Source organism: Cimex lectularius, unplaced genomic scaffold (assembly GCF_000648675.2).
Source record: "Cimex lectularius strain Harlan isolate CLEC.00 unplaced genomic scaffold, Clec_2.1 scaffold76, whole genome shotgun sequence".
NCBI classification, from domain to species: Eukaryota; Metazoa; Arthropoda; class Insecta; order Hemiptera; family Cimicidae; genus Cimex; species Cimex lectularius.
The window spans coordinates 1305696-1331362 of record NW_019392636.1 but is presented as its reverse complement, the minus strand read 5'-3'; the positions used below and the strand labels follow the sequence as shown (position 1 = coordinate 1331362).

General features: G+C 34.4%; 5 protein-coding genes across 9 annotated transcripts in view; all 5 read right to left on the bottom strand.

Annotated features, from left to right (window-relative positions):
- Window positions 1–1892: 1892 nt before the first annotated feature.
- LOC106669880 (calmodulin-like protein 4) lies at window positions 1893–3771 on the bottom strand. Its single transcript, XM_014399709.2, has 5 exons — window positions 3647–3771; window positions 3527–3557; window positions 3338–3469; window positions 2219–2401; window positions 1893–2146 (listed from the first exon to the last, which is right to left on the bottom strand). The coding sequence occupies exons 1-5, from the start codon at window positions 3647–3649 to the stop codon at window positions 2046–2048; spliced, it is 450 nt and encodes a 149-aa protein (XP_014255195.1). The 5' UTR covers window positions 3650–3771; the 3' UTR covers window positions 1893–2045.
- Window positions 3772–6029: 2258 nt separating this feature from the next.
- LOC106669881 (60S ribosomal protein L34-like) lies at window positions 6030–8627 on the bottom strand. Of its 2 annotated transcripts, none has more exons than XM_014399711.2 (4): window positions 8530–8627; window positions 8317–8389; window positions 8018–8215; window positions 6030–6167 (listed from the first exon to the last, which is right to left on the bottom strand). In XM_014399711.2, the coding sequence occupies exons 2-4, from the start codon at window positions 8379–8381 to the stop codon at window positions 6071–6073; spliced, it is 360 nt and encodes a 119-aa protein (XP_014255197.1). In that variant the 5' UTR covers window positions 8382–8389; window positions 8530–8627; the 3' UTR covers window positions 6030–6070. The 2 variants fall into 2 exon arrangements, with proteins under 2 accessions (XP_014255197.1, XP_014255198.1); XM_014399712.2 differs by having other exon boundaries at window positions 8317–8386; window positions 8530–8586.
- A 4168-nt stretch (window positions 8628–12795) lies between these two features.
- LOC106669889 lies at window positions 12796–15565 on the bottom strand. 2 transcript variants are annotated; one of them, XM_014399732.2, is made up of 3 exons: window positions 14963–15565; window positions 13093–13286; window positions 12796–13031 (listed from the first exon to the last, which is right to left on the bottom strand). In XM_014399732.2, exons 1-3 carry the CDS (start codon window positions 15293–15295, stop codon window positions 13010–13012), a joined length of 549 nt encoding a protein of 182 aa, XP_014255218.1. In that variant the 5' UTR covers window positions 15296–15565; the 3' UTR covers window positions 12796–13009. The 2 variants fall into 2 exon arrangements, with proteins under 2 accessions (XP_014255218.1, XP_014255219.1); XM_014399733.2 differs by having other exon boundaries at window positions 13093–13277; window positions 14963–15557.
- A 1714-nt stretch (window positions 15566–17279) lies between these two features.
- On the bottom strand, window positions 17280–20674 carry LOC106669843 (ADP/ATP translocase 1-like). Of its 2 annotated transcripts, XM_014399637.1 has the most exons (5): window positions 20401–20674; window positions 18537–18677; window positions 18277–18473; window positions 17699–17891; window positions 17280–17625 (listed from the first exon to the last, which is right to left on the bottom strand). In XM_014399637.1, exons 1-5 carry the CDS (start codon window positions 20548–20550, stop codon window positions 17365–17367), a joined length of 942 nt encoding a protein of 313 aa, XP_014255123.1. In that variant the 5' UTR covers window positions 20551–20674; the 3' UTR covers window positions 17280–17364. The 2 variants fall into 2 exon arrangements, with proteins under 2 accessions (XP_014255123.1, XP_014255125.1); XM_014399639.1 differs by lacking the exon at window positions 17280–17625 and having other exon boundaries at window positions 17699–17862.
- The window catches only part of LOC106669842 (protein singed), a 52572-nt gene continuing 47527 nt past the window's right edge, over window positions 20623–25667 (bottom strand). For both annotated transcript variants that reach the window (XM_014399635.2, XM_014399636.2), the window contains exons 4-7: window positions 23503–23659; window positions 23271–23432; window positions 23063–23199; window positions 20623–22253 (exon numbers count right to left, since the gene is read on the bottom strand). In XM_014399635.2, the coding sequence (XP_014255121.1) occupies window positions 22039–22253; window positions 23063–23199; window positions 23271–23432; window positions 23503–23659 (671 nt within the window). In that variant the 3' untranslated portion in view covers window positions 20623–22038. The remainder of the gene's footprint in view (window positions 22254–23062; window positions 23200–23270; window positions 23433–23502; window positions 23660–25667) is intronic.

Genomic DNA, 25667 nt, shown 5'->3' with positions numbered 1-25667 from the left:
CTTGAGACCGGCATCGTCCGAAGAATGTACCTACCAGGACAAGCAGAGGAAATCGCCGAGGAGGACCTGGTTGCGACTCTGGAGGAGGACTCCGAGTGGTCGCCGCACTATATTACCAACGAGGTGGCTTTGGAAACGCTCCTGCATCGAATTGAAACAACTCAAACCAGAAGAACTATTGCCCAGGGGTGGAGCATAGCAGTGGCGATTATGGCAGCCATGGGAGGAGGGTTCTGGAAGTGGAGGCGCTCTGCAGAAAAGAAGGAGACCCAGAAAGAGGAGGTGACAACCCAGCCAACGTTGGTAGGAGAAAGTACGAGTTCACAGGGAGGTCCCGTGGAAAGTAGACGCCAGTGTTAGCCCATAAATTGATTTTTACTAGGTCAGAATTGAGATCTTCAAGTAGTGTGGTGTAGATTAAGGTAGTGTAAAGTTGGTCTAGTTGGCCAACTTTAATTGTTGGGGGGATAGTGTAGTGTATGAGAGACAATTAGTTGTAGTTTAATTTAAAGTTGTAGAAAAAGTGTATAGACTGGGAGGGAAGAAATCTGAGACAGACGGATCCCATTTCCCACGACGGACGTTGAGTCAGTCTTGTTCTAACGCTGGGAAGAAGATGATCGCGGCCGTCTTGCTGATACTGGGTGAGTGTCTTGAGTTTTGTCCCTCTCAGGCTGAGTAGTTTAGGCAATCCTGTCTTCGTAGAATAGTTTGGGGAATTGTAACACCTGTAGATAGGAACCCAAGCCTTTACTGTAAGTTCATGTGTAATTCTGGAACCTGCACTTGATAGGAAGCCCCCGTATACCATTATTGTATAATCGACAAGAAATAAAATTCATTTATGTAATTTCTTTAAGGATAATAAAATGTTAGTACAGTAAGTAGTAGTTAATTGTTTTCCAAGGGCCTACCTAACACAAAACACTTCTTGCATGTTCGTTATAGAGGGAATTGACTCATAAATATGGGATCTGGCATTTATGACCAAGCAGGGGGCTGGAACCAAACAGTTAGTTTTAAGAAGGGGGAAATGTACTATGTAAAAGCATTACTCAATTCTCTTTGAGCTCATCAAAACATAGACACACAAAATAATACTTTTTTTCCAAGGGTATTTTAGCTATGAGGTTAGGGGACTTCGGTGGCCACAAGGGGGGGGGGGTTTGAATTCAGATTTTGAAGAAAAAAAAAGCAAAAATCCGATGCTGGGGGCTGGATTCAAATCAAAACCTTCACTTTACAGCGATGTCATGTTAATGCCATTATGGTCACCGACACTCCTTAAGAGCATGACTGGTAGGTGCATCAGAAGATCTCTGTAGAAGAAGAGAGACTTTCCTAACCAGACCCAGAATAGGCCACACAGTGGGCACCTACTTTTGTGCCAAAGCGCACATATGTCTGACACAAAGAATAAGATCGCTCATGTGTACATAATAAAATTGAAGGCGTGACTGACAAGTAGGAAGGCACTTAATATGAAAATTGCTCTTGAGGGAGATTTTGAGTCCTCGCTTTTGGAATAAATAAGGGGTTTCTTAGATAACTGAAGTTAACCAATGTTCTCATGTTAAATGTATGAATGTATTTATCAGCTTGATTGTAGCCTGAGGCAACTTTAGTAATGAAAGCAAACGAGTAAAACCCTTTCAATGTCCCCAACTTAATGAACCCTTATTGTGTGAAAGGGTATTAAGTATCCCGACAACCCTGACTTGTGTTTTGTACATAAATTAACAAGTAAAGCATAAACAGTTTTGGAGATTAAGGTTCAGAGCGGGACCAAATTCACTCAATGCTAAAAATCTGGATGAAAATATAATTTGTGTATAACTGAAAAGAGGAATATTTCTTATTAAAAAAATATATACTTTTTTCTTTTTTTACAAACCGTAACAAATATATTGTTTATTTGATAAAAATTAAATAATATATCATAAAAATACTGCATTTGTTAACATTAAAGTTAAACATATTTCATAAATTAAGTACGTGCTATAAAATTCATTGAGTGCATTTAATTCAAATACAAATACATAAATTCAGTAATAGTCAGGCACTGGGGCGCATGCTATTTTAACAAAATCTTCATATTTGACCATTGAATTGGGTAAAACATTGGCTTCCCGAAATATCTGTTCAACTGTAAATAAAACGATGTATTTAGTATAAAATTTATACAAAATAAGTAAGTGTAAAATATTTTAAAATATACCTTCTTTACCGCTAAGCTGTTCGCCCCAGTGGAGAAGCATATGTCGCAGATGAGCAGCTGGGATGGTCCCTTTTTTAGCGGGATCGCCTGCCTTGAAAGCGTTGACTACTTCTTTTGGTAGATTTTCCACTCTGCTGTGAGCATGCATTACTTTTAAAAAGTCAGGAAAAGACATTCTTCCTCCTGGAAAATTACAATCAAGACAAGTTTCTATGATAGTATGGATGTTTTGATACATGTAGGAGGGAGAATAGGGGTAGTGGTGAATTATATGTCATGTTTTGGTTATCTCTGATTATTCTGGCGTGGCTTATTCTAGCTGGTTTTGTCCATCAGATGCACTTCAACCATCTGTGCTATTCTACTAGTTTACACTACAATTTATAAGGAAAAGTTTAAAGCTTCAGATTGGATATGATACTGCTTAAAGGAATGTGATGTGGGACAATGATGATGATGATGATGATATGGGTACTAGCCAGGGGGGGTTCCCCAAACACTCCAGCCTTCTAGTAGTATTTGCCTAGTTCCTTAAGCTGTACTAGGACATTGACTGTCGTTGATGCGAATCCATTCCCTGGGTTTTCTTTGTATCCCAGGTTGTCTCCATTGAAAGTCACTTCACATTCAAAGGTGATATGGGTGGCCGATTCTTCCTGCTTATTGCATAACCAATGAGGTCATTGTTGAATATATCCACGCTGTGTAGATGTTTTCTTAGATGGAAGTTTATATACCTATAAAATAGGTATATAGTCCTATCACCCCTCTGAGTTTAGCCCCTCTCTAACTGTAGCAGTGGGTTTGCCACTCTTAGCGAGGGTTGTATTAGCATAAACTTACTAAGCTAGGACTTTCACTCCAGAATGACACAAGTCCTTTGCAATGCTCTGCTTTTCAAAGTAATGTATTTTGGGATTAGTACATACATATTACAAATCACTGCCATAACAAATATGTTAAGTACAATAAACCAGTAAAATTAACTAAGTGTTATGAAGCTTTTCCAGGCAAAACTAGTGAGAATAGGCAGGCCGGGTCAGAGACCATCAAACTAAGTTTGTCACTTCGCTTGATGACATGAAACACCTCAAAACTTGTTTTCTTGTGTAGCATTACCCTTTTCCTTGAGGTACCCCTTCAATTCAGCGATTGTAGGACTCATTCCTAAAGAACGCATAATAACCGTGAGCTCGTCCAACGTCCTGATGTGCCCGCTTCTGGCGAATAGAAAGAAGCATTCACGAAACTCTGTGAAAAACATGTCATTAGAAATTCAAATTATGAATACAAGGTGACATGATTTACCATCGATATCCTCCTCTTTGAAATGGTGAGCCTGTAGACATTAAATAATATTATCTATTAAATTAAATAATATATAAAAGATGTATAATAATAAAACCAAATTGTTAAAAAATGACATACCATAATTAAGAAGTAGTTTCCTTTAAAACAAGTTTCAGATTTTACTAATTTATAACTGTCAAGTACAGCTATCAACAAGTGTCAAATAGAAACGTCAATGAGTAAAAGCATAAAAGGTACCAGAAATGAGGTTACAGTTCAGAAAAACAACAGCTCACTCACGTGAACAAAAGGTAAAACCTACAAAATAGGGACACTAAAGAAAGCATGAAGTTTAAAAACTTTTAAAATTCAGGTTTAATCAACAAACTTTCCTTAACAACCAGACAAACAATAAATAAATTATAAATTAAACATGAATTCTCTTAATTTTTTTCACCTGGTGCACCTTGGTTTAAATTTTGTCAAATTTCATTTTGTGAATGCCAACAAGCTACAAGCTTTTAAATTGAACTTGCCTTTAGATAAAATCACCAGAATAAAAAATAAACATTGGGCTAATTAAGGAAGTATCAAAGGTTCAGCATGAATGATATTCAAATACATCATGTTTTAATGGGCCCAAAAACGTAATATGTTACAAATCCCAACAATTTGATAGCACCCATCAAATACTAATAATCATACTGTATTAAAAACTATTAAATTCACTAATTTTCATGGTCCGCTTGACCAATTAATTAACGATTTGAGTTGAGATAAAAAAAGTCAGTGTCATGAGCGGAATTCGAACCCATGACCTTCGGCTAGGTATGCTGCTACTCTACCACTTGAGCCATCGTGACCTCGATCCATTCGGACACTAACTTTCCTTCTCAACCTCATCTTTTGAATTTTCCCTCCTATTTGCCATTTTTCAAATCTAGCCAAAGGTCGTGGGTTCGAATCCCGCTCATGACACTTTTTTATCTCAACTAAAATCCTTAATTAATTGAAAGAAATTATTAAAGCAGATCCTGGTCTGCCTTGTCAGACTGTTTTGGTCTGTTAGGAGGGCGTTTAATCATCTTACCACCTTCCATGGTTGGCAAAAGAAAATGCCTTCAACTCTTCTGACAGACCAGATTAGCAAGGATATGGAAACAAGCAAACAGGTTCAACCAAACTCAAGGAGAACTCTCACAATTTATTTCCTTCCCTCATGGGATGCATCAAGGCCCTGTCAAACTTGGAAAAATCAATCTTTTCTTATTTGGGTATCCAGGTGTCTAAGACAGATGAAACGAAGATGCTTATAAATGGGCCAAGGGAAGCCCAATCAGGACACCTATGAGCCCGGCACGCTTTTGTGGCATACCAAATTGCCAAAAACAGATCCACCAGGCAATTGTCATGGATAAGTCACTTCAGTGATGTATTCCAGGGCATGTTCATTAAAGGACCATTTCTGAAAGTAACATGATAGTAGGAGTAGGACTGCTGACAATACAGCAGATCCCATTGGTACACATATACATAATGACTAGAAGGAGAAATGGTCGAACATTTCCTTAGTGGGTGTGCAGGCTGAGATTCCTGCTCCTGGGGGAGGAAAAGCCAAGGCCTGAAGGATAGACAGGACCTCTTAACAAATCGTAGATCTGGTAAACAAACAGCTTGTAAATCGTAATGAGCTGATTCTTTCAAACATTTCATTCCCACATCCAATATCACAAAATATATTTATAGCAATATAGATCAAATAAAAGGCTGACAAAATTGGAAACATCTACAAATCATAAAAAACACTTAAGTGTTAGCAGACCAGAATAATGAGACCACAAATTTACCAAAATCTAGATTTTAACAGTTTAAGACTCAATAGTAATTCAGAATAATAGTAGTAAAAGAGGATGATAATTTATCTATCCAATATTAAAAGAACAGAAATCATAACTTAATGATAAATTATCAAATAAAATTCTATCAACACGTACCTACTGGATAAGTATACTATGACTAATTTATTACGCATTCCAATAGGATAGACAGGACTAAGTTCACAAAGTTAGGTTTTTGTTACAAAAACAAAACAAAGAAAAAATAAAACTTTTTATCACGATGGGGGATAAAGTGAGGTCTGGTTGAAACATTGAAAATGTCCAGAAGCAGAGAGGACAGCAAAGTGAGCAGCACAAAGCAGGCTATGGTATCAACAAGATGGGCACTGAGCGAGCGGAAAAAGTTGGTTTTCTATAGTTAAGTGATTTTCTTCTGGTTATACGAGACTCCTGAGGACCTTAAGATAGCGAGCACCACAGAAGGGATAGAGGAAGACAACAAAGTACGCATTGAAGGAGACCAGGCTTGATTAGTGTTTGTTTTTGTTCTATAAGAATATGAATAAAAGTATTTTGATTTTTAACTTTCATTGCAGAGTGGGCCAACTAGTTAGGGTTGGATTTTTTTTATACATGTACCTACTGGTTAAGTATAGAATAGGTTAGAAAGAAAAATAATGCCACTGTTTTTAAAAACTGTATATTAAAATTTTATTGAACAAAATTATGTCTTCTTAGCTGGAACGGCAATGACCGGTTGTTGTGTCCTCATTACCTTTTGTACAATCTTTTGTTCCTCAATAAGGAAGGCACGCACAATGCTGAAACATTAGAAAAATTAGACAATAGATAAGAAAAGTATCAAATGACATAAAAGAAAAAAGCTTTCAAAACATTCTTCTTGTGGAATTTCTGTTCTTTTAAACTAAATAAAACAAAATCTTATTGAGCCCTGTCGTCTGACCGTTTCTCATCGTTTTGGAATGCCCTTCTCATAGTTTCAGTCTGTCCCAACTCACAAATGCTGAAATGAATCTTTGTCAAATCAAAACAACTGTAGGCAGCCTAGAAGAGCTGTTCAGAACTGAGTCACACAGAGTTAAAAAATGTTAATTTTGTCTTCTTCAAAGTATGATGTATACAAACACCACTATGAATGATGATGAATTTTTCTATGGCAAAGATGCATTTCCTACTACATCGATGTGACTTTCAATTAAACCAAATGTGTGTACATTGACACATGCCTGATAATTCAACATTGTAAATAGTCTAGATACACATTAGTACAAGGGAAAAAATCTAGTCTTTGATCAAGCTGGTCTACACAAACATTAAAGGATAACTAATGAATATCAGACCAACCTCATAGAGATCATAGATGGAACCTCTTCCATGCCGAATATGAAAACATTACATCACTAAGCACATGCTCTCTTGAAAGACCCATAGCGACAATGGACAAACAGTGTGAAAACTGTGATGATGATGGATAATGTTGATTTTAATAAACAGTTTTTATGCTTTGAATGATTGCTTTGATGTATTGTAAATTCTTCTTTGCAGGTGACATGTTCCGGGATAAGTGGATAGGACCTCATGGCCCAATCAGTTGGCCTCCTCGGTCCCCCTATTTAACTCACTTGACTCAAATTCTATGGGGTCATTTAACAAACAGTGGCTACACAAATCATAAATCAGGAAACCCAGTTGAAAAACAGCGGCAAAGGATAGAAAATGTTTATCAATCCATCTCCACTGACTTTAGCCCTCTGAGCACCGGTGAAGAGTGGTTAAAAAGAGCAAATCTTCCATTTTTACACAAGGAGGCAGTTAGAACACGAAATGTGATTGATAAATAGCAGACCAAATGGTTTGGTTTTTTCTTCGAACTTTTTGCCAAAACTTTCGTCTTTGACCAAATTAAAACTAAACCTTCACAAAAACGTAAACTGTGTTGTGATCTCATCCTCTTCCTGGCAGTATCTGCACAGTGCTTCTTCTGTCTGAACTTTTATCAGGTGCATGTGTTTTTTATGTGACAAGTCCAATCAGAATCCTGGTATGCTCCCTTCCAGTAATTCTTTTGTAAGTTTTGCAGATAGTCCTATGAATCTCTTCACGAGCCTTATACCTGTGGTACTGTTCCACCAGGTTTTGGACTCATTAAGGTCCATTTTAAGATGTATCCTCTTTTGTGGCAGGTTGCTAAGCCGCAGTAGGGTTCTGGGCCCAGAGAGTCCCTGTTGGACCCCTTTTTGGCCAACATGTCAACCTTTTCATTGCCTCTATGCCCCGAATGTCCAGGGACCCATGGCAGGGTCAGGCCGTTAAGTGTCAGTGCCTTCCGTCAGGGCCTCCATGCAATTCCAAACACTCTTTGCCTTCGCCTCATATGAATATGTCCTGTAATGGGGGTTGATAGCCAAAAACAGACCCACATTGAGTGTTAAATACTTTTTGGAATTGGATTTATCTTTAATTTCCCTAAGATATTTTTGGGTTTTATCAATTTGGGGGCAGGTCGATCCAACGAACAGTCCCTTTCTGGTCACATCGGTCCAGAACTCACACAACAATAATGGCAGTGCAACTTCATGTACAGAGATCATACTGAGAAACGTTTTTCTATATAAACTAGTGAATATTTTAAAAAGTAATGGCATTTTACCGTTCTTTGACGCATTTATGGCAGAGGACACCACCGTAAGAACGCTTTACGGTTTGCTTTCTTTTGCAGATCCTGGCCCTTTCCATCGGCCTTGCCGGCACAATGCCCCTCAACTTGTCCTTGCATTGACCACATCTGGATATCCTCTTGGGCTTCTTGAGGTACTGGTATACCAGACGGCCACCTGGGGTGCGGACGCTGCAATTCAAAATAAAAAACAGGAATTAACAAAATCGTTCCGATCAGGCTGGAAAATCACCGAAAATGTCTAGGAAAGTCAAACTTATTGTATTACTTACACCCTCCTCCGGTTGCTCTTGGTGTTGTAGGATAACCTACGCCTGTACACGAGCCGCTGTACCATCCTATCTGCTGAAAAAAAGATTTCCTCTTTTACAACTTCGAACCAAACTGCGACAAAATTCGCGCAAATGTTTTGTTATGAATCAAATGAGATATTGTTTAAAGATTGAAGAGATAATTAAGGATAAAATATTAGAACGAGCAGTTACCTCACTTATAAACAGTAGACAGACCAAAAGAAATTTGGAGGAGGTTCGCTACTGTGGCACCATTCCAATGACTTCTTGATCGAGTCATTTTGAAGCAAAGTCTACGCTTCTGTATTGAACAGTTTATCTTATTTTTCTCCTATGTTTTCAAAATAAATTTAAAATAACTAAAAAATGCATAATATTCTTAAATAATTAAGTAAATGAACTTTTATTTGATTCTGAAAATTTCATTTTTAGGAAAACGCGCGATATTGCGCTAATATGAATCGATTAAAAAAACATACCACTATACACGGACATAAAAGCAAAAAAAACTGCAATACATAAAATGTAATGTTACATTCTATGTAATAATCATACTGCATTTCAGCATTAGCTATTACAGGGGAGAGCTTAGAGATGAAATAAGAATATATGTTTAAAGATATCTGGTTAGGGTTTAAAATATCTACAAAGTAAAATTTAGCATGACACTATATTTCAAAAAAATTTAACTAGCAAGCAATTTGCATTAAAAAATAAATAAATCAGCCATAACAAAATTTTTCATATAAAGTCGACTCTTGTTAATTTGAAATTTGGAATTTCTTGATAATACGAACTCATCGACAGGTACAACTGTAAATCGAAAAAATTCTGTGCATTTTGATATACTTGGTATTACAAAATATTTTTTGTAACAGGAGAAAAAGCATGCTATTAGTTGAAATGGAGCCACTTCACATCTTAATAAATTGTACTTTTTCTTTGTTATATTTCTCTAAATTCCATGTATTGTTTACTTTCGTACAGCCTAAAGTTTCTTCTAATTTTCTCTAGTTTGTTATGTTTTGCGGTCAATGTTTTGTCAATTGTCTCATCACTGGTCACTTTGGAAAATCATTCAGACAAAAGACGCCAGGCAACATTGAAACAAAAACCACTTCATGATTTTTTTAATAATGCATAACAATATTCCATTTTACAGTTGATATATTTCCGCTTTTTCATTATTTTTACTATGTTTTATATAAATACAATTGGAAAAATACTTATCAACTCTTAACAAGTTTTTATTGTTCTGATAATTTGAATATCTTGATAATTAAAATTATTTTTGTGATCCCTTCGGCTTCAAATTATCACGAGTTGAGTGTATATGTATACTTGCATAATATGACATATGGAACAACATACTATTTAAGAACCTAATATAAATTTCCATGATATTTTTTGCATTTTTTATCAAACTTTAGTAGTACTCATACATTCTTACCTGCTATTACTTTTGGATTAGGTATTTTCTTTATACATATGGGTAAACTGAATTTTGGGCTCATGTTATTATTTCTTGAACATGTAGCAGAATGTTACAACAAATTGAGACTGAGTTTTGAGATTCTTGTATAGATGTTTATATTATATACATTGCGTATTCTAATCTTGCTGATTAATCTCAACTTATCAACGCTCATATATAAATACAGGTAGTACACGCTTAGTTTGGCTATTCATTAAATTAGCCAGGCTTGTTTTTTTCTGTCCACCTTTTGTTATGGTTTATTTAAACACTTCCAAAAACTCTTCCAGAAAAAGATGAGAAAATTGGGGGTACTGTGGATCCATAGATTTTTATGCCACAGAACACTTGGTTTTAATTTTTTCACCAACCATCTAAATTTCAAAACTGTGGTACAAAAATATGAAATAACAATTACTCTTATATGGATTTAAGTTGTGAAGATACAATTGAAAAAGTAAAATTTGGAAATGAGGTTTCCAGTGTTATGGAAAAAAATATGCTGAAACGATTAAAAAAATTTACTATCTATGGTGTCCGAATTTATAAATTTTTTATAGTTCCTGGTTTTTCCTTAGTTAGGACAGTTTCAACTTGAACATCAAAGGTTGGCAAGAATTTTGTAGATTCTAGCTTATGGCAAAAATAAACAGTTTATTTATCTTTTCTCACTCCTTCGATTTAATATTTGCTTGGACAATCAAGTATATAAATTATTAATGTAAAAACATTTTTGTTAGTTAGGTATGTTATCTTTTAATAAATATCATTAAATACTGGAGGGTTTAACGTCCAACTACTCGGATGACTAGGGATCAAACCACTTTACAATACATTTTTTATACTATAATTAATTAAAAAACCATGGGCCCTGCTGGGATTCAAACTCATTACCTTTAGCATGACAAATATGAATCAGACGCTTTAACTACTCGGCCCCTTCATTAACTTTAAATAAAAATATTTAAAAAAATATATATATATACTGGGTGTCCCAGTTCCTTCTGACGAAACTCAGGGAATCGATTCTGTCCCCCCCTTCAAATTTACCTTAGCTCACGTTTTCAAACATTCAATTGTTATTTTTCAACTCTACTAGAATGTTATTTAAAAAACCTGGATATATCAACGTAAAGCATATTAGATGAAGTTTTTGTAAAATTTGACAAGTTGTAGGTATTTTTTTGTAACCTCAGTAGAACGTGCAATTATGACCAAAATTTTAAATTTTGTAATTTTGACATGTTCCAACTGACATTGGCTAACATTTTATGTCATTAAGATTATTGCAAATAGAAGTATCTTACAGCAAATTTAGCGTTCTTTGAAATGGTGTAATTGGATTTGTTGTAATCTCAACATTTCGGAAGTTGTAAGCGTTTTTATGTGGTAATGTAGTGAAAAGTTGAAAAAACCTAAATTGACGAATATCTTCAAAATAGAGAACTTTCTGAAAATTTTCTCCTGGGCATTTTTTGCTCCAAATGAAGAGTAGAATCGATTCCCTGAGTTTCGTCAGAAGGAACTGGGACATCCTGTATATGCATGAGAGTGCTCAAAAATTAAAGGATTGGATTATTAACAACAAAATGTTTTGGACAATGGCTAACATTGATAGTTTAAAATTTACAATAAACTTGAATTTTCCAAGTTGGTTAAAACTAATGCAAGCTGTAAAAATTAGGTGGGTTGTATTTTTACTGGGGGTAAAAAAAAAAGAAAAAAAAAGTTGATATGGCGAACTATTTAAAACTGTAGTACCGTTATTAAAGTAAAGTAATTTATGTCATATTTGAGAGCTTAATGATCCACTAATAAATATCATAACAATTATTAATAACATTATAACATAAAATAATAAATAATTATCACTTAAAATTTCATAGCCAAGCTGGGATTCAAACCCAGAACCACTAGCATGGCAAATAGGAAGACAGATATCTAACCACTTGATCATTGCTACCCCTCTGCATACAATTAGTATTTTTAACACTTTCATTCATTCAATATAAGTCACACATGGTAAGGAACAGTGTTAAATAAGAAAATCCGACACATAAAAACAAAACATTTTTATTTTAGAATTCTTGTACAATTTTCAAGAAAATAAAAGATTACAAGATGTAAAATATAATAACCATTCAATTAAATGCTACATTTTCTATCACAGTTGAGCACATGAACTAAAAACAATCAATATCAATGGTTGTTCTGTGATTTGTCAATTTTATTATTATTACTATAATTATGAACAAACTTTCATACTAAATTGGTCTTTTTTCATGGAAGAATGGACCTACCTTCCAAGAAAGTTATCAAAACGAATGCTTATCTTATCAAAGCCACAAAGCATTTTCGCGGCAATTTTTTAACACAAATTAAAAATATCCTGAATACAAACAATTATCACTTAAATAGAAGTTGTTTGTATAAAAAGTACAAAATCTCGGTACAACTAATATTTTGATCATAACAAAAACTCTAATTTATAATTACTAACCTACATAATATTATTACAAGGGAATGAAAATAAAAAACATCTCAGTGCTTAATAATGTATGCTCTTCGTTTTAGTTTTTTCAATATAAATCATTTAACGTCTTTAATATATATTTATACATAACTTTAATCTACAAATTACTAATTTTTTCTACTATCAATTTTTAAAACTAATTCAATGATTTAATGGTGGGGATGCTTAAAATATATAAAATTAATGCCACAAATTAGAACAAAAATAAATCAGACTTAAAAAAATGAACATATTCTTGTATTTTTAGCCAAGCATAATAATAATAATAAAAAAATAATGTATGTAAAGAACAGAAATGGATTTGCCTACTAAGTTAGTTATACAATTAGAAAAATTGTCTTTAATCTTTTTATGTTTACATCTGTTATATAAATTCAATAAATGCAATATGTAAATACTGGTTATTTATTATACTTGGCAAAGGGAAAAGTGAATTACAAGGTTTTATTGCAGTAATGAGTGTGAACTTCGTTTTTGTATAAAAACATCAAATACCATTGTCGATTTAGCACCATTTCAAGGCCAATAAATTTAGATTCATGTCCAGTTCTTTATCAGTCTTCATCACACCAGTTGGCCTGAACGGCTAAATGGCTACTTTATGGCCTAAACGAATATTACTCTAATATTTGATCCTTTGGAGTCAAAAAGGTACTTACATACTGTTAAAAAGTTGTTTCTGTATATCTGTAAAATGCATAAAATATTAAAATAAATTCTGTTTTTACAAATGAAGCGACAGACTAACGTGTCCACTTTTGTGATGGGCTGTTCCATGTTGAGAAGAGCGCTGTCATAAGAAGGAGGTGGAGTCTCGAGAGCGATTTGGCTCAATATAAATTCATAAGGAGGCGGGAGTGTCATCGCGCTTGCGGTCAAATGTGAACACCTCTGCGTGAGAACGTGAGAACATCTCGAATCACGAACGATATCCTGGAAATCCTCAAAAAAATGCTATGAGTGTTTTGATTAATATAATTTGTTTTCCAAGTTAGCAGTTTGGTTGTGGTTATTGTCTTTGAATTAACATGCTCAAATTAATTTTTCATGATGAACCTTTCTCTACAAATGAAACCTATGTGGGCTTTGGTGCAGAAGCATGTATAGGTGTGTCAGACGAATATTGCTATGCGAATATGCTCAGGTGGGGTAGCATAATCCTTTTTAATAGACTGCATTACCTTACAATTATATGTGGTGATTAGTGACCATTAGTCGATTATTCAGAAATCGTGAGGTGTAGTCTGGTGTGACCTAGGCTTCAGAAAATTTCTTTATCATGCCAATGTTTCGATCTTTATTGAGATCATATAGTGCTCAAAGTGTTTGTTTTCTGCGTAATTGTGCCATTCTTGTCTGTCATGTTGAGAGTGCCTGCTGAAGATGATCTCAATAAAGATCGAAACATTGGCATGTTAAAGAAAATGTTTTTCTGAAACTTACATCACACCAGACTGCATCTCATGATTTCTGAATAAATATCGAAATGTTTGTACAATAAAGAAAATGTTTTTCTGAAACCTTTCCAAGATATGAATTGTAGGTCCAGCCAAGCAGCACTGATCCAATGATTGTTTCACAGTTAGAAATTTATGCATGTAACTGCTGGATCCAACAATCAACTCTTTTTTTAAACAGATCTCTTTTGATGGAAAACTGGCTTGCAGGGCCCCATACACTCAGTTTAACATATCTTACGATTAACTAAACTAATTGTACAGTTCTGTTATGTTTGATTCAACGTATACCGAATTATGTACACATTAGCTTATATTTTAATAATGCAAAGTGTATAAATAAAAATGTTCCTCTACTTAAACGCTCTAAGGAAAATTGAGGTAACATTCATTCTTGTTTTGAAAAGAAAAACAGGAAAAAGAACAATCGGATTTTTTTTTAAATTTTCTTCAAGAGGAATGAAATTGTGTAAAAGGTCTTTATTTACACTTTGTACACAAGGCGTTGACTTTTGTTTTTTGAAAGGGGTTGTTTTTTTTTGTTACCCTTGTTGAAAGGGCATGGCAGTCAGTCTTCGCATAGTACGTTGTCACAGTTGTTGACATGCAACTGCCGAGACCCAAGTAGCAGATGAGGCCGACCGCGGAGAGGAAGACGATGGGTATGCAAAAGGGTCGGGTTCGCCGGCAAACCAGGTTTGGGATGAGCCACTGGAGACAATACACTACATCTCATGTCTGGTCATTTTTTGCCTGGAGCTCTGGTCCTCAGTTTCCTCTGACCAACTATTTGTTCAGTACTGCTAATTTATGGAAAATTTTGAGATGGGTGAAAGGTTCAGTGTTCCTTTTTTTAAATTATTTTTTGTCTCCTCTAGTATCGAAACAGCTACCAAAAGCCAAAATACTAATTTTCTTTTATCACCCTTCTCATGACACCAACTGAGAACTGCGACAGATGAAGGAAAACATGGAAAACTGAACTGTGGTTACACATGCTGTTTATGGTTCTTATGTGAATCCAGGCAAGCTGGCAGATAAAATTGAGTGAATATGGGGCCCATACTATTAAAATAAATAATAAAATAAACCATTGATTATTTCTTTTACACCAAAGACAAATAACCGGCCAAACCGAACATGAACATCCTCAATACTTACTCTAATGAGTATCCTTTGTCGGATGAGTCTTTTGATCACGTTTTTTCTCCTCAGGTACAGGAAACTTTTGATTCCGATCATGGTCCCGCAGCAGACGCAAATCGGCCCGATGAGCCACATGTGCCCCAGGTTGGAGAACAATTTGAGCTCGGTCGCACCCAGGGCAGAAGCGCTGATGCACATGCCCAGAATGAGAAGAACGATTGATATGAAGAAATATGAGACGGAAGTGCAGTCGCAGTCGCTTAAAACCAAAGAACCAGACGGGTAAGGCTGGACGAAATGCGTTATCCGCATTCTCAGTGCGTTCTCCTCATCCGCTGAGAGGCTCATAATTAATAATCCCTCGACGACGACACGAGTCTAGATACAACGCAATTGACAACGCCCGATCCCCGAAGGATCCAGTTAGATTATTTTCAAAACGCTACAGTCTATTATTTAAACCCATCGATGATTCAACGACACCGAATAAAATCAAAGACGAGATTTGTTTTTGTTGATCACACAAACAACTGTTCGATCAAAACAAACACGAGTTGGCCGTTGACTGTTGACTCCGGTCCCGGCCACGGGGTTACCGCCTTTTCGACTGTTCCCAACTATCCACAATTTCGCCTTGAAACAACATTATATTAAAATACATTAAAAACATAATTGTATTTGGTACAATTTTACGACAATAAAAAATTAAATTACTCCATAAAAAAATAAAACAGTATAATTGAACAAAGAGATCAGACTTATCGCGCTCTCTCAGATCAAAAAGTACAATCCCGCGAATATTTAAAAATAATAGTTCAGGTTTTTATCAAAAAATTGTTGAAGTGAGGAGCAGTCAAGAATTAGGCAGTTTAGAAAAACGCCTTTTTAATTTTTTTGCCGACGTTTCGATCTTTTTTCGGGTCATCTTCAGGGCTCGGGTAAATAATAAACTACAATGAAAAAAAAAAAAAAGTTTCGTGGTCCACTTGACCAAGTAATATCTTATAATTGATTAAGGTTTTTAGTTTATATAAAAAGGTCAATGGCATGAGCAGGATTCGAATCCACGATCTTCGGCTAGATATGCCGCTGCTCTACCACTTGAGCTATCGTGACCTCGATCCACTCGGACAACTTAACTTCCCATCTCAACCCCACCTGTAGGTTCGAATCCCGCTCGTGCCATTGACTTTTTTATGTCAACTAAAAACCTTAATTAATTGTAATTTATTACTATTGTTAAGTAGTGCATTTATAGTATTTGAATGAAAGAATAAAAGGATAACATTGAGCCTATACTCATGCTGAGACTGTTGCTAGTCTGACTCCATTATTATTATTGCTTTTTTTAAAGGGGCATCCAACAGCTTGGTCATTTCAGCCCCGAGTGCTTGAGAAATGTTACAACACACATTCATACGCATTCACACAAATAAATACATTCACACCGATATACATTCATTCTATTTGGTAAATGAGTACTCAATATTCCTTCATCGACTTGCATACAATAATCAACTAATCTAATGGGGGTTAATTGGGTATTTTTATAAATATTACACCAACAACCTAAGTTAAGTACACAGCTCGAGGGATGATGGGGACTACTCCACCATCAGCCCCTCCCCATTCACTCTAATAAATACACTCACTCATATAAAACACATATTTTGACGTCTATATACAATAAAAAAATTCCCAATACCCCTAAAAAAGCGGAACAGAGGACCATGAAACTCGCTACTGTTTCCGAAAACCATTCTTAAATCCGGTGACATGCTTACATGCTCTCTGTATGGAACCAAGGCATGACATGCCTCTATTATGTGGGGCACATAGAGGAACCTTTCTCTGCATAAGGGGCACCTGCACTAGCTTTGGCCAATTTTAGTAGAAGTACTGCCAAAGCGAGTACTTATTATTATTATTGGCCATACATGCCTATGGGAAATGTTTAAATTATGGAACAAAAATTCATTATTCTAATTAAAGAACAAGAATAAATTTTATAATTAAAAATTTTTTTTTAAATTTATTTTTATTATACATTAGGATAGATTATTTTATGAATGAATGTTTGGAGTCAGAGCTTTATAGCATTCAGAAGGGATATAGCTAACCTAACATAGAAGGTTTATATGTTAGGGTGTGAAATGACCTTAGCTGTTAAAATGCCTTTAAAAATTAATAATAATAATAATAGAATAATATTTGGATTTGGAATTAGATTTATATTATATTATATAGGTTTAAATTTGAACATGTGCGTACATACTATGCCTACATTCCTGTTGACAATTTGTATGTGATGCTCTTCAGAGAAACTCTACAATTATAATTTTTAATTACAATAGTTTTATTAAATCAGTATTGTTTTCCAACATGTGGAAATGCATATATAAAAAAGACCTATTGGTCTATGTTGCCTCATTTAGCATATCGATTATGAAACTGAACAAATCTTCATGAACCACTAGCACGATTGCACCACTGACAGACCGAAGCATGTTTACGTAAAATCCACCAAAGAAGGACTTAAGACCTTCTTTTTGGTAAGTGTCCTTGAAATGGTTCCACACTGACTTTTTCATACGTGGTTGTTGAAAAACGCCCATAATCATTAAACGGCCTACAGTCTCTATGGGGTACGAAACAGAAGTCGCTACCAGACTGGCTATCTAAAACCCCATTAACTGATTAATTGCATGTTTTTATTTTTGTATATTTGAAGGGTGTGTTAAGATCAATGACCTGTGCTGAAATCCATCTTGACATACTAGAATTTCCATCTTTAACAGATGATTGTTTGAGAAACTCGTACATTCCAAAATACAAGGCCCTATTCAGTATTACAGCTATAGATGTCACACAAAATCCTCTATACAGCCCAATGTGTCCAACATTCGACTTAGTCTCTGAAATACATCCTTTAATATTTGAAAATCTGAAATTTGTTATGAATTTGTTGTAAATGCTGCAATAAATAAAATTTTATTTTATGGCTAGTGTTTTAATTTTTATTTATTTATTAATTATTTTAACAAGGGTATTCAAACTACATGGTTATATGAACCCTCGAAAAAAATCCCATTTGTAAGTGTTTGAATGCAGAATCGCTAGATTCGAACCAGGGACCTTTACCTTATAGGATAAGCATCATTGATGCCCCCTATGCTAGAGTTTTACATATTACAAGTGCTAAATGTAGGGGGGGGAAGCTAAACTTGATAAAAAAAAACTACATATTTTGTTTCTCAAAAATATACATTAGCAATTTTTAAAAATTTAAATTAATAACAAATTAAATATGTGTATGTTGACTTAATTACCTCGCAGATTCTATTTTTCCAACGTGGGACGATACGATATTTTGACAAAAATAGAAAGGATACGTTATTCCGATGACTGTTCCTGATGCCAAGCCACCCGCAAACAGGCTGTACATTGTACTTTTTTGTTTTGACAATCCGGGCTCATTTGAAAAAATAATATGGCGATAGAAGTCCTGGAAGCTAAACAGCAAGGCCTGTAATATTTCAAATTGATGTACAAACATTGCAATGTTTGCTTTTTTGCAGGTTTAAATTACCTGAGATGGAACAGCTTTGGCAACTGTCAGCGTGTTTCCGCGCCATAGGGCTAAGAATCCCTGCTTAATTACTAAGTATCTGACTGTTTGGTATAAGCCATGTTTCTTCAAGGCAGGATTTTCTGATTTTAGCGCACCTGTCTAATTATATTAATTTAAAACCACAGGCAGTTAGAATATAAGCATATTTGTACTTTTTTCTTCGTGTTAGTATCTTTGTTGTAACATAAAAGTCTCGTTAAAATAAATAAATATGAGACATTGGTGGCATTAAGTCAATTTTGTCCTCCATCTACAATCCTTTAATTAGTTTTAAAAATGTATTTTACTATATTATTATATTTCTCTGGGAAAATATTTTCAATTTGCGAAATATAGGAAAATTTAAATTGATGAGATCTACTTATACCAGTCAGAAATGTAACACATTTTCTTATTTTTTAATTTTTTTTTTGGGTTTTTTTTTTTGTAAACAATGGTATAATAATGAAAGAGAAGTGATGCACCTATGATCCATGGTATAAAGATATGAAACAACAATGACAGGGTCCCGGAAAAAATGGAAAAGAGAGAGGATTATCCTCACAAGATTGAGGATAGGCCACACGAGGCTGACGAATGGCCACCTCTTAATTAGAAAGATACCCAGGGTATGTCCTCTGTGTGGTGCAGTTGTGACAGTGAAGCAGATCCTAGAAGAATGTGAACAGCTGGCATGACACAGAGAGCGGTGCGTCCTTCCTTCCGATATCTCAAAAATTCTAAGGCATAACAGCGACCATAAAGATCGACTTATGACGTATTTAAAATCAATAAACGCTTACAGCCGCGTATAACCCCCACATGTGGTTCACCCCCCATTCTATTGTATGAACGTATTTATTAGTGAGAGTGGTTTAGCATGCATGGGTGTGGCTGTGACTGAATAGAGTAACTCACAGGCCCACCGATTTAGGTTAGTGATAATATATTTGCAGTATGATTGTGGGAAGGGTCGACAGTGTCTTGGTTGTAGTAATACTATCGAGATAGTGCGTCCTTTCTAGTATGATCGTATTTATTAGTGTGAGAGGTTATGTGTGAATGGACGTGGTTGTCGAGGAATATCGAGTACTTCACAGGCCCGTCAAAAAACCTTAGGATTAGTTTTATGGATGAGTGGAATTTGTACATACCGTTTGAATGTATTTATTTGCGAGAATGGAAGGAGGTCGGCAGGATTAGAATCATCTTACCGACCTCCACTTCAGTTGTAATATTAGGAAACTAGGTTTATTAGTTTGAATGTATGTGTATGTAAATGGTCAAATACTTCATTTACCACATGTGGAGGGATACAAAGAGAAATGCAACAAAAACCTAAGTTCCGATGAGTAGCCAATTAGAATGAAGTTATCAGTAGAAAGTGCAGATTTTTCAAAATGTAAGAAAGATATACGCGAGGTGCCGGCAATGACCGAAGCAGTTAGCCGGCTGGAAAAAAAACAAAAAACAATGACAGTAAAATGTTGTCCAATATAAAAGCCGGCACCACGATAAAATAGCGCTCGATTTTTTTTATCCGACAAATGTTGTCCAGTGTGAAATGGGCCTAATTCAACCTACTAATCTATCCATTTGTACAGGAGGTTGATTATTTTTAGTTATTAATTCTAACATTTTCTTTCAGAGAAATGTCGGTATATAAAAATTTGACGCATTATTTTTTTAATTGCGGTGCGTTTTGGCAGGGTAATTGTAGGATATTGAAATGGTGAAGATTTTTTTATTTATAATGGACAGAAACTCAACTTTTGTTTAATCAAGTATCAAATTCTTTTTAAATGGTAATTGGAAATCCTAGCATGATGGAAAATCTTACTACCTGCAGGATGAGTTTGACCCTTTCTAAAGGTGCTGTAGCGGTTTTTGATAAGGCAGCTGCTAACCCAGATGATACGAAGTTCACAAGGAAAATATCTGTTTTACTATACAAATTTTTGTGATTGGTGTCATCTTTGTGTGTTGCTGGCATTCCATTGTTCGCAACACTTACAAAATCTTGTGTCACATTGTTTTATAAGGTGGTAATAATTTCAATATAAAGTGAATTTATGTCCGGTTTTTATTGATCTTATAATATACAAAAAAGAGACAGATGTCCATCATACAAATCACACATGTTTTTCCTTTACAAATCTATTAATTAATTAGAGTTGAAAATGCATAACAATAAAATTATTAGTGGTTTGTCTAACAAATCCACATTTCTAAAGTGTGCTTAATATTAATATAAATATCTCTTCTTATACTCCAAATAAAATATTTAAACATAAATAATTATTGCAATAACATAATATAATGTTACAAAAAGAAATTAAGTTTATTTCTATTAATTTAAAATGTGATATTTTTTCAATTAAAAACATACACATAATAATATATACACCACATATAATTATCATTCTTTTCTTGAGACTATTTATTTAAAAATTATACTCAGGGCCGTAGAAATATGAGCATTAGTTTGGAACCAATATGCCAATTTAACCAATCAAATTTTAACTCATTAGCATACGGTTATCACGAGATATAAATGCAACTTCTGGTTCTTGTAATAAGTTCAGTAATAAAACACTAAATGAAAGCAAATTAATACATTGTAAAAAAAATTAAAATAAAAAAAAAGAAGATGCACTAATACATTAATAATATCACTATACCATAATATTATGAGCATAAGTCAATTTTGTTTCCATTGATTTACATTATACATTATGCTTACAAGTGCGTTTTAGATATTTGTGTTTAGACACACGCACACATGTATTCACACATTTTACATAGTTATGAGAACATAAGTACTTATGTCTTTAAATTCTGATAGTTACACAATATCCTACCAGTAATGTGCAAATTAAATTCCTGCAGTCCAAGCAATCCAAAATACTATTTTGATTATAGAATTTGGCAACTTATGCATAAAGTTTGGCAGTTTGTAACTCTCATTTTTTCAGAAGTGCTTTAATTAAAGTGTAAAAAATTTTTTAATTTGTAATTCCACATACAAACATGTTATAAATGTATAAAAACGGTAATTAAAAATGACATACAAAATACTGTTTTTTGATGGTATTTAATTCACATTAGATAAAAATTCTTTCAAGTAAAAAAATTCCCATAAAAAATGCAGTTTTGTTGTTCAGTCTCACTACAAACGCCTATTAAAAGTTTTTAAGAACCTATTTTTAATACAATAATTTTTTGTTTATTTTTAGTACTAATTACCTAGCTCTTTGGACACATTATTAAATTAGGTATTAGAGATAAAATAATTCAACATCGACCATTATTATGATTGGAAAAAGGCCACGACCAATGTGTTGAAATAAATTAATAAAAGCCAATTTATTGTAATAAATAATGTGTGCAGCCCAAATACGGGTGCCTAAATCGCTAGAATGTCATAAGCAGGAGAGCATGACATAATATAATAAATTACAAAATAAGAGCTGTTAGTCTTTTAGTATTCCCATTTGGTTGCGTTGGCATAGTCGTGATCGCCCAATCGGAATGCGCCGTTTTTACCAGCACTCAAATATCCTCCTCCGGGGGCAGCGACTTTCAAGCAAATCCTGGTCGGCTCACGCAATTCCAAGAAGAATCCCTCAGGAGTGTCTGAATCAACATTGACACCTCCTTCACCATCAACATGCCAATATTTGCCAGTTTGAGTCCCTGAAAAAATAACATGTCATTTCAACTTTACCTCAAGCACTGTGGTGAAATTATTTTTATTAATAATTTTCCCGATTTTTAGTTAATATCATTAGAAATATCAATCTGTACCATGGGAAATAATTAATAAAAAGTACATTTAACCAAATAATTCTAATTTTCAAATATTCAATGGATTGGCTTGCCAGTGAATTTCGGCACTTTGCCTTCTTCGGTGGTGGGCTTGTGTACCATATTGTCAATACACAGTTTGAAAAACTTATAACAAGGTACTATTAACAAATTAGCTATTTAAAATGGCAAATACCACAAAAGGCAGACAAGGATGATCACAAATGACCAAACTTCAGGACTATTTAGTTTCAAGTAGACGGAGTTGATCTTAATAAAAATCAATATAATAATGTATTACAATTAATTAAGGTTTTTAGTTGAGATAAATAAGNGTCCGAGTGGATCGAGGTCACGATAGCTCAAGTGGTAGAGCAGCGGCGTATCAAGCCGAAGATCGTGGGTTCGAATCCCACTCGTGCCATTGACTTTTTTATCTCAACTAAAAACCTTAATTAATTGTAATATATTAATTGGTCAAGCGGACCATGAAATTAGTGAAAATAATAATGTATTATGAAAATAAGTTACAGGAGGTAGAATTTCTCAATGATTCAAGGCCAACTCAATATTGGATAGAGTAAAAGAAATTGACATTAGCCATTATTGATATGCTTCTAGAATGGTTGTAATTAGATTTTATTAGTGTTGGTTATGACAGCTTAATAAAAATGGATTCATAACATAAAGAAAGTTACCTTTGAAAAAGACGACTCCTTTCTCTCCCCTTTCCACCTGGATAGTTTCATAGGTAGCTCTATTACATTCGAGCCGAATATTAGATCCTGCTTTGTATCCAACAAAACCTTGTTCACATTTCAGCACCAAAATGGGTCTGGAAAATTGTTTGAAAATGAGTTTATGAATTATTGAAAGAGTTAAAAAACCGAATATTTAACAACATACCGATTGATTAGGTAGAAATAATATTTGCAGGTCTCATCAACTGAGTCCGAGTTGGCGTACAGATGCCCTGAACGTTTTGCATCGACGAATTTTCCGTTGTTGGCACGGAAGCAGACAGAACCGTCCCCTTGCCAGACCAAATCAAACAATGCATTGGACGACCTGCAATCAAACTGATTAGAGTTCTATTCACAATTCAAAAGGGGGTTACAGTGAAAGGCCAGCCACCCACCTTTTATCTCCAGAAGCCTGGATACCTCCGCCAGTTTCGAGAGTCCAGTATTTGTCCTGCATGGTTCTTAAGTACCATCTTTTGGTGCTGCTGTCGAACTCGAGCTGGAATGTCTCATGATCCGAGATTTCATCTTGGTTGGCAGTCACGTCAACACCTAAAAAAAAGACGACTCTTTAAATCAACTTGTTTTTGTTAAAGATTTTAATTGAGAAGTCCATACATGTTTTAACAACACATACAATCCAAAAAACAAAAATCAATAAAATGTGTGACTTTTTTAATTGAAAATTAGAACTATTTGATGTATCTGATGATGAAATGTTATAGACCTTAATGTATCAACTATGTTTCGTCCTATTATTATTATTATTTTTTGAATGCCTGCCAAATTTCCAGTTATGTTAATTTTTATTAGTCATCTAGCTCTATGTAGCTAAACACAGTATGGTGCATTCATAAAATTGCTTTAATGTTAATAGTAGTACATTACTCTCATAACGCGCCAAGATTTGCCAGAAAAATATTCATTTATATCAATTCACCACTGTAAAAGTTCTTCTCACACGCATATCAATTTTATTTTTTCTTACCACTTTTTTACACTTGTAATTAATTGTTTTTCAGTTTAAAACAAATAAAATAAAGTAAATTAAAATAAAAAATTAAAAATCCACATTGTAATTGCACAACACCATAACCATAAATCTGCTTTAGGGTCCCTTATTCCGATTCCTGGAGGAAACTAGGGTAATTCTGCATGTATAGTTCTTTTGATTGTTGCAAGATTTTATTGCTGTTTATATACTAAATTTGGTGATAGGTGCTTTAACTGTTTTGTGAGAATATATTTATATGCATGAATGGGGTGCATGGTACAAGAGTGTCGATGGAGGAATATAAGTACCCATCAACCCTCAATCAGACTGAATATTATAAGTACATTTTTTTCAATTAATTAAGGTTTTTGGTTGAGATAAAAAAGTCAGTGCCACGAGCGAGATTCGAACACACGACCTTCAGCTAAATACACCGCTGCTCTCCCACTTGAGCTATCGTGACTTCGATCCACTTGGACACTAACTTCCCATCTCAATCCCACCTTTTTGCCATTTTTCAAGGAGGGAAAATTGAAAAGGTGGGGTTAAGATGGGAAGTTAGTGTCCGAGTGGATCGAAGCCACGTTAGCTCAAGTGGTAGAGCAGCGGCGTATTTAGCCGAAGTTCGTGGGTTCAAATCCTGCTTGTGACTGACTTTTTTAACTCAACAAAAAACCTTAATTAATTGAAAAGAATTTATTTGGTCAAGTGGACCATGAAACCTAATAATTGTAAGTATAGTTCTCTACATAAAAATGTTTGTATTGGATACGTCTAGACATTTCTCCATCTTCAGTGTGTTATATCTGAAGGTGGCGAAATGCTAAAACGCGACTGAGTTAACAAAAATCAGTGAGGATAGGCAGACCAGGGTGAGAGGTAACTATCAAATAATATATTTAATAGGAGGAAATCTCATAATAAAAATGTATTATTAACACTTAACTGCCTAATAATAATTTTCTTCTTTTCCTATTAGTATTAAAGTATTAATTAACAAATTGGCTAAACAAATAGCTGCTTAATATTCTATGTAAAAAAAGATATAGTCCTCATGTAAAATATTTAACAATTTTAATCCAAACAAAAACATAATGTAGCTAATTCCTGGATTAAAAGAAGAACTGATAGCAATTGTTTATAAATTTCAAATTAGGCTTATTTTGTAAAAAAAAAAAAAAAAAAAAATTCAGCAAGTATACACTGGTTTGTAACAAATCTATCTCAAAAGCCTATCATTTCTATTGTCTTGACATCATTTTACATTAAGTACAGAAAATATTTTTTCACGCAATTTTAAATCGTCATCTTAACAATGAACTATTTCGTTTTCAGCTTATGAAGTGAATGGAAGTAGTGAAGTAGTGAATGGAAAACAATTAAATCAATAAGAAAAAAATTATAAACGTAGCGAATATAGAAACAGCCAAACAAATAAACGCAGTTTTTGTGACTTCTAATGTTACTATAGTTATTAGAATGAAGCACGATCGGGTGATAAAGTCTTCTATGTAAATATCAATTTCGTCGGCACACGTACTTAATTAAGCCCTATCCTCGGATCAC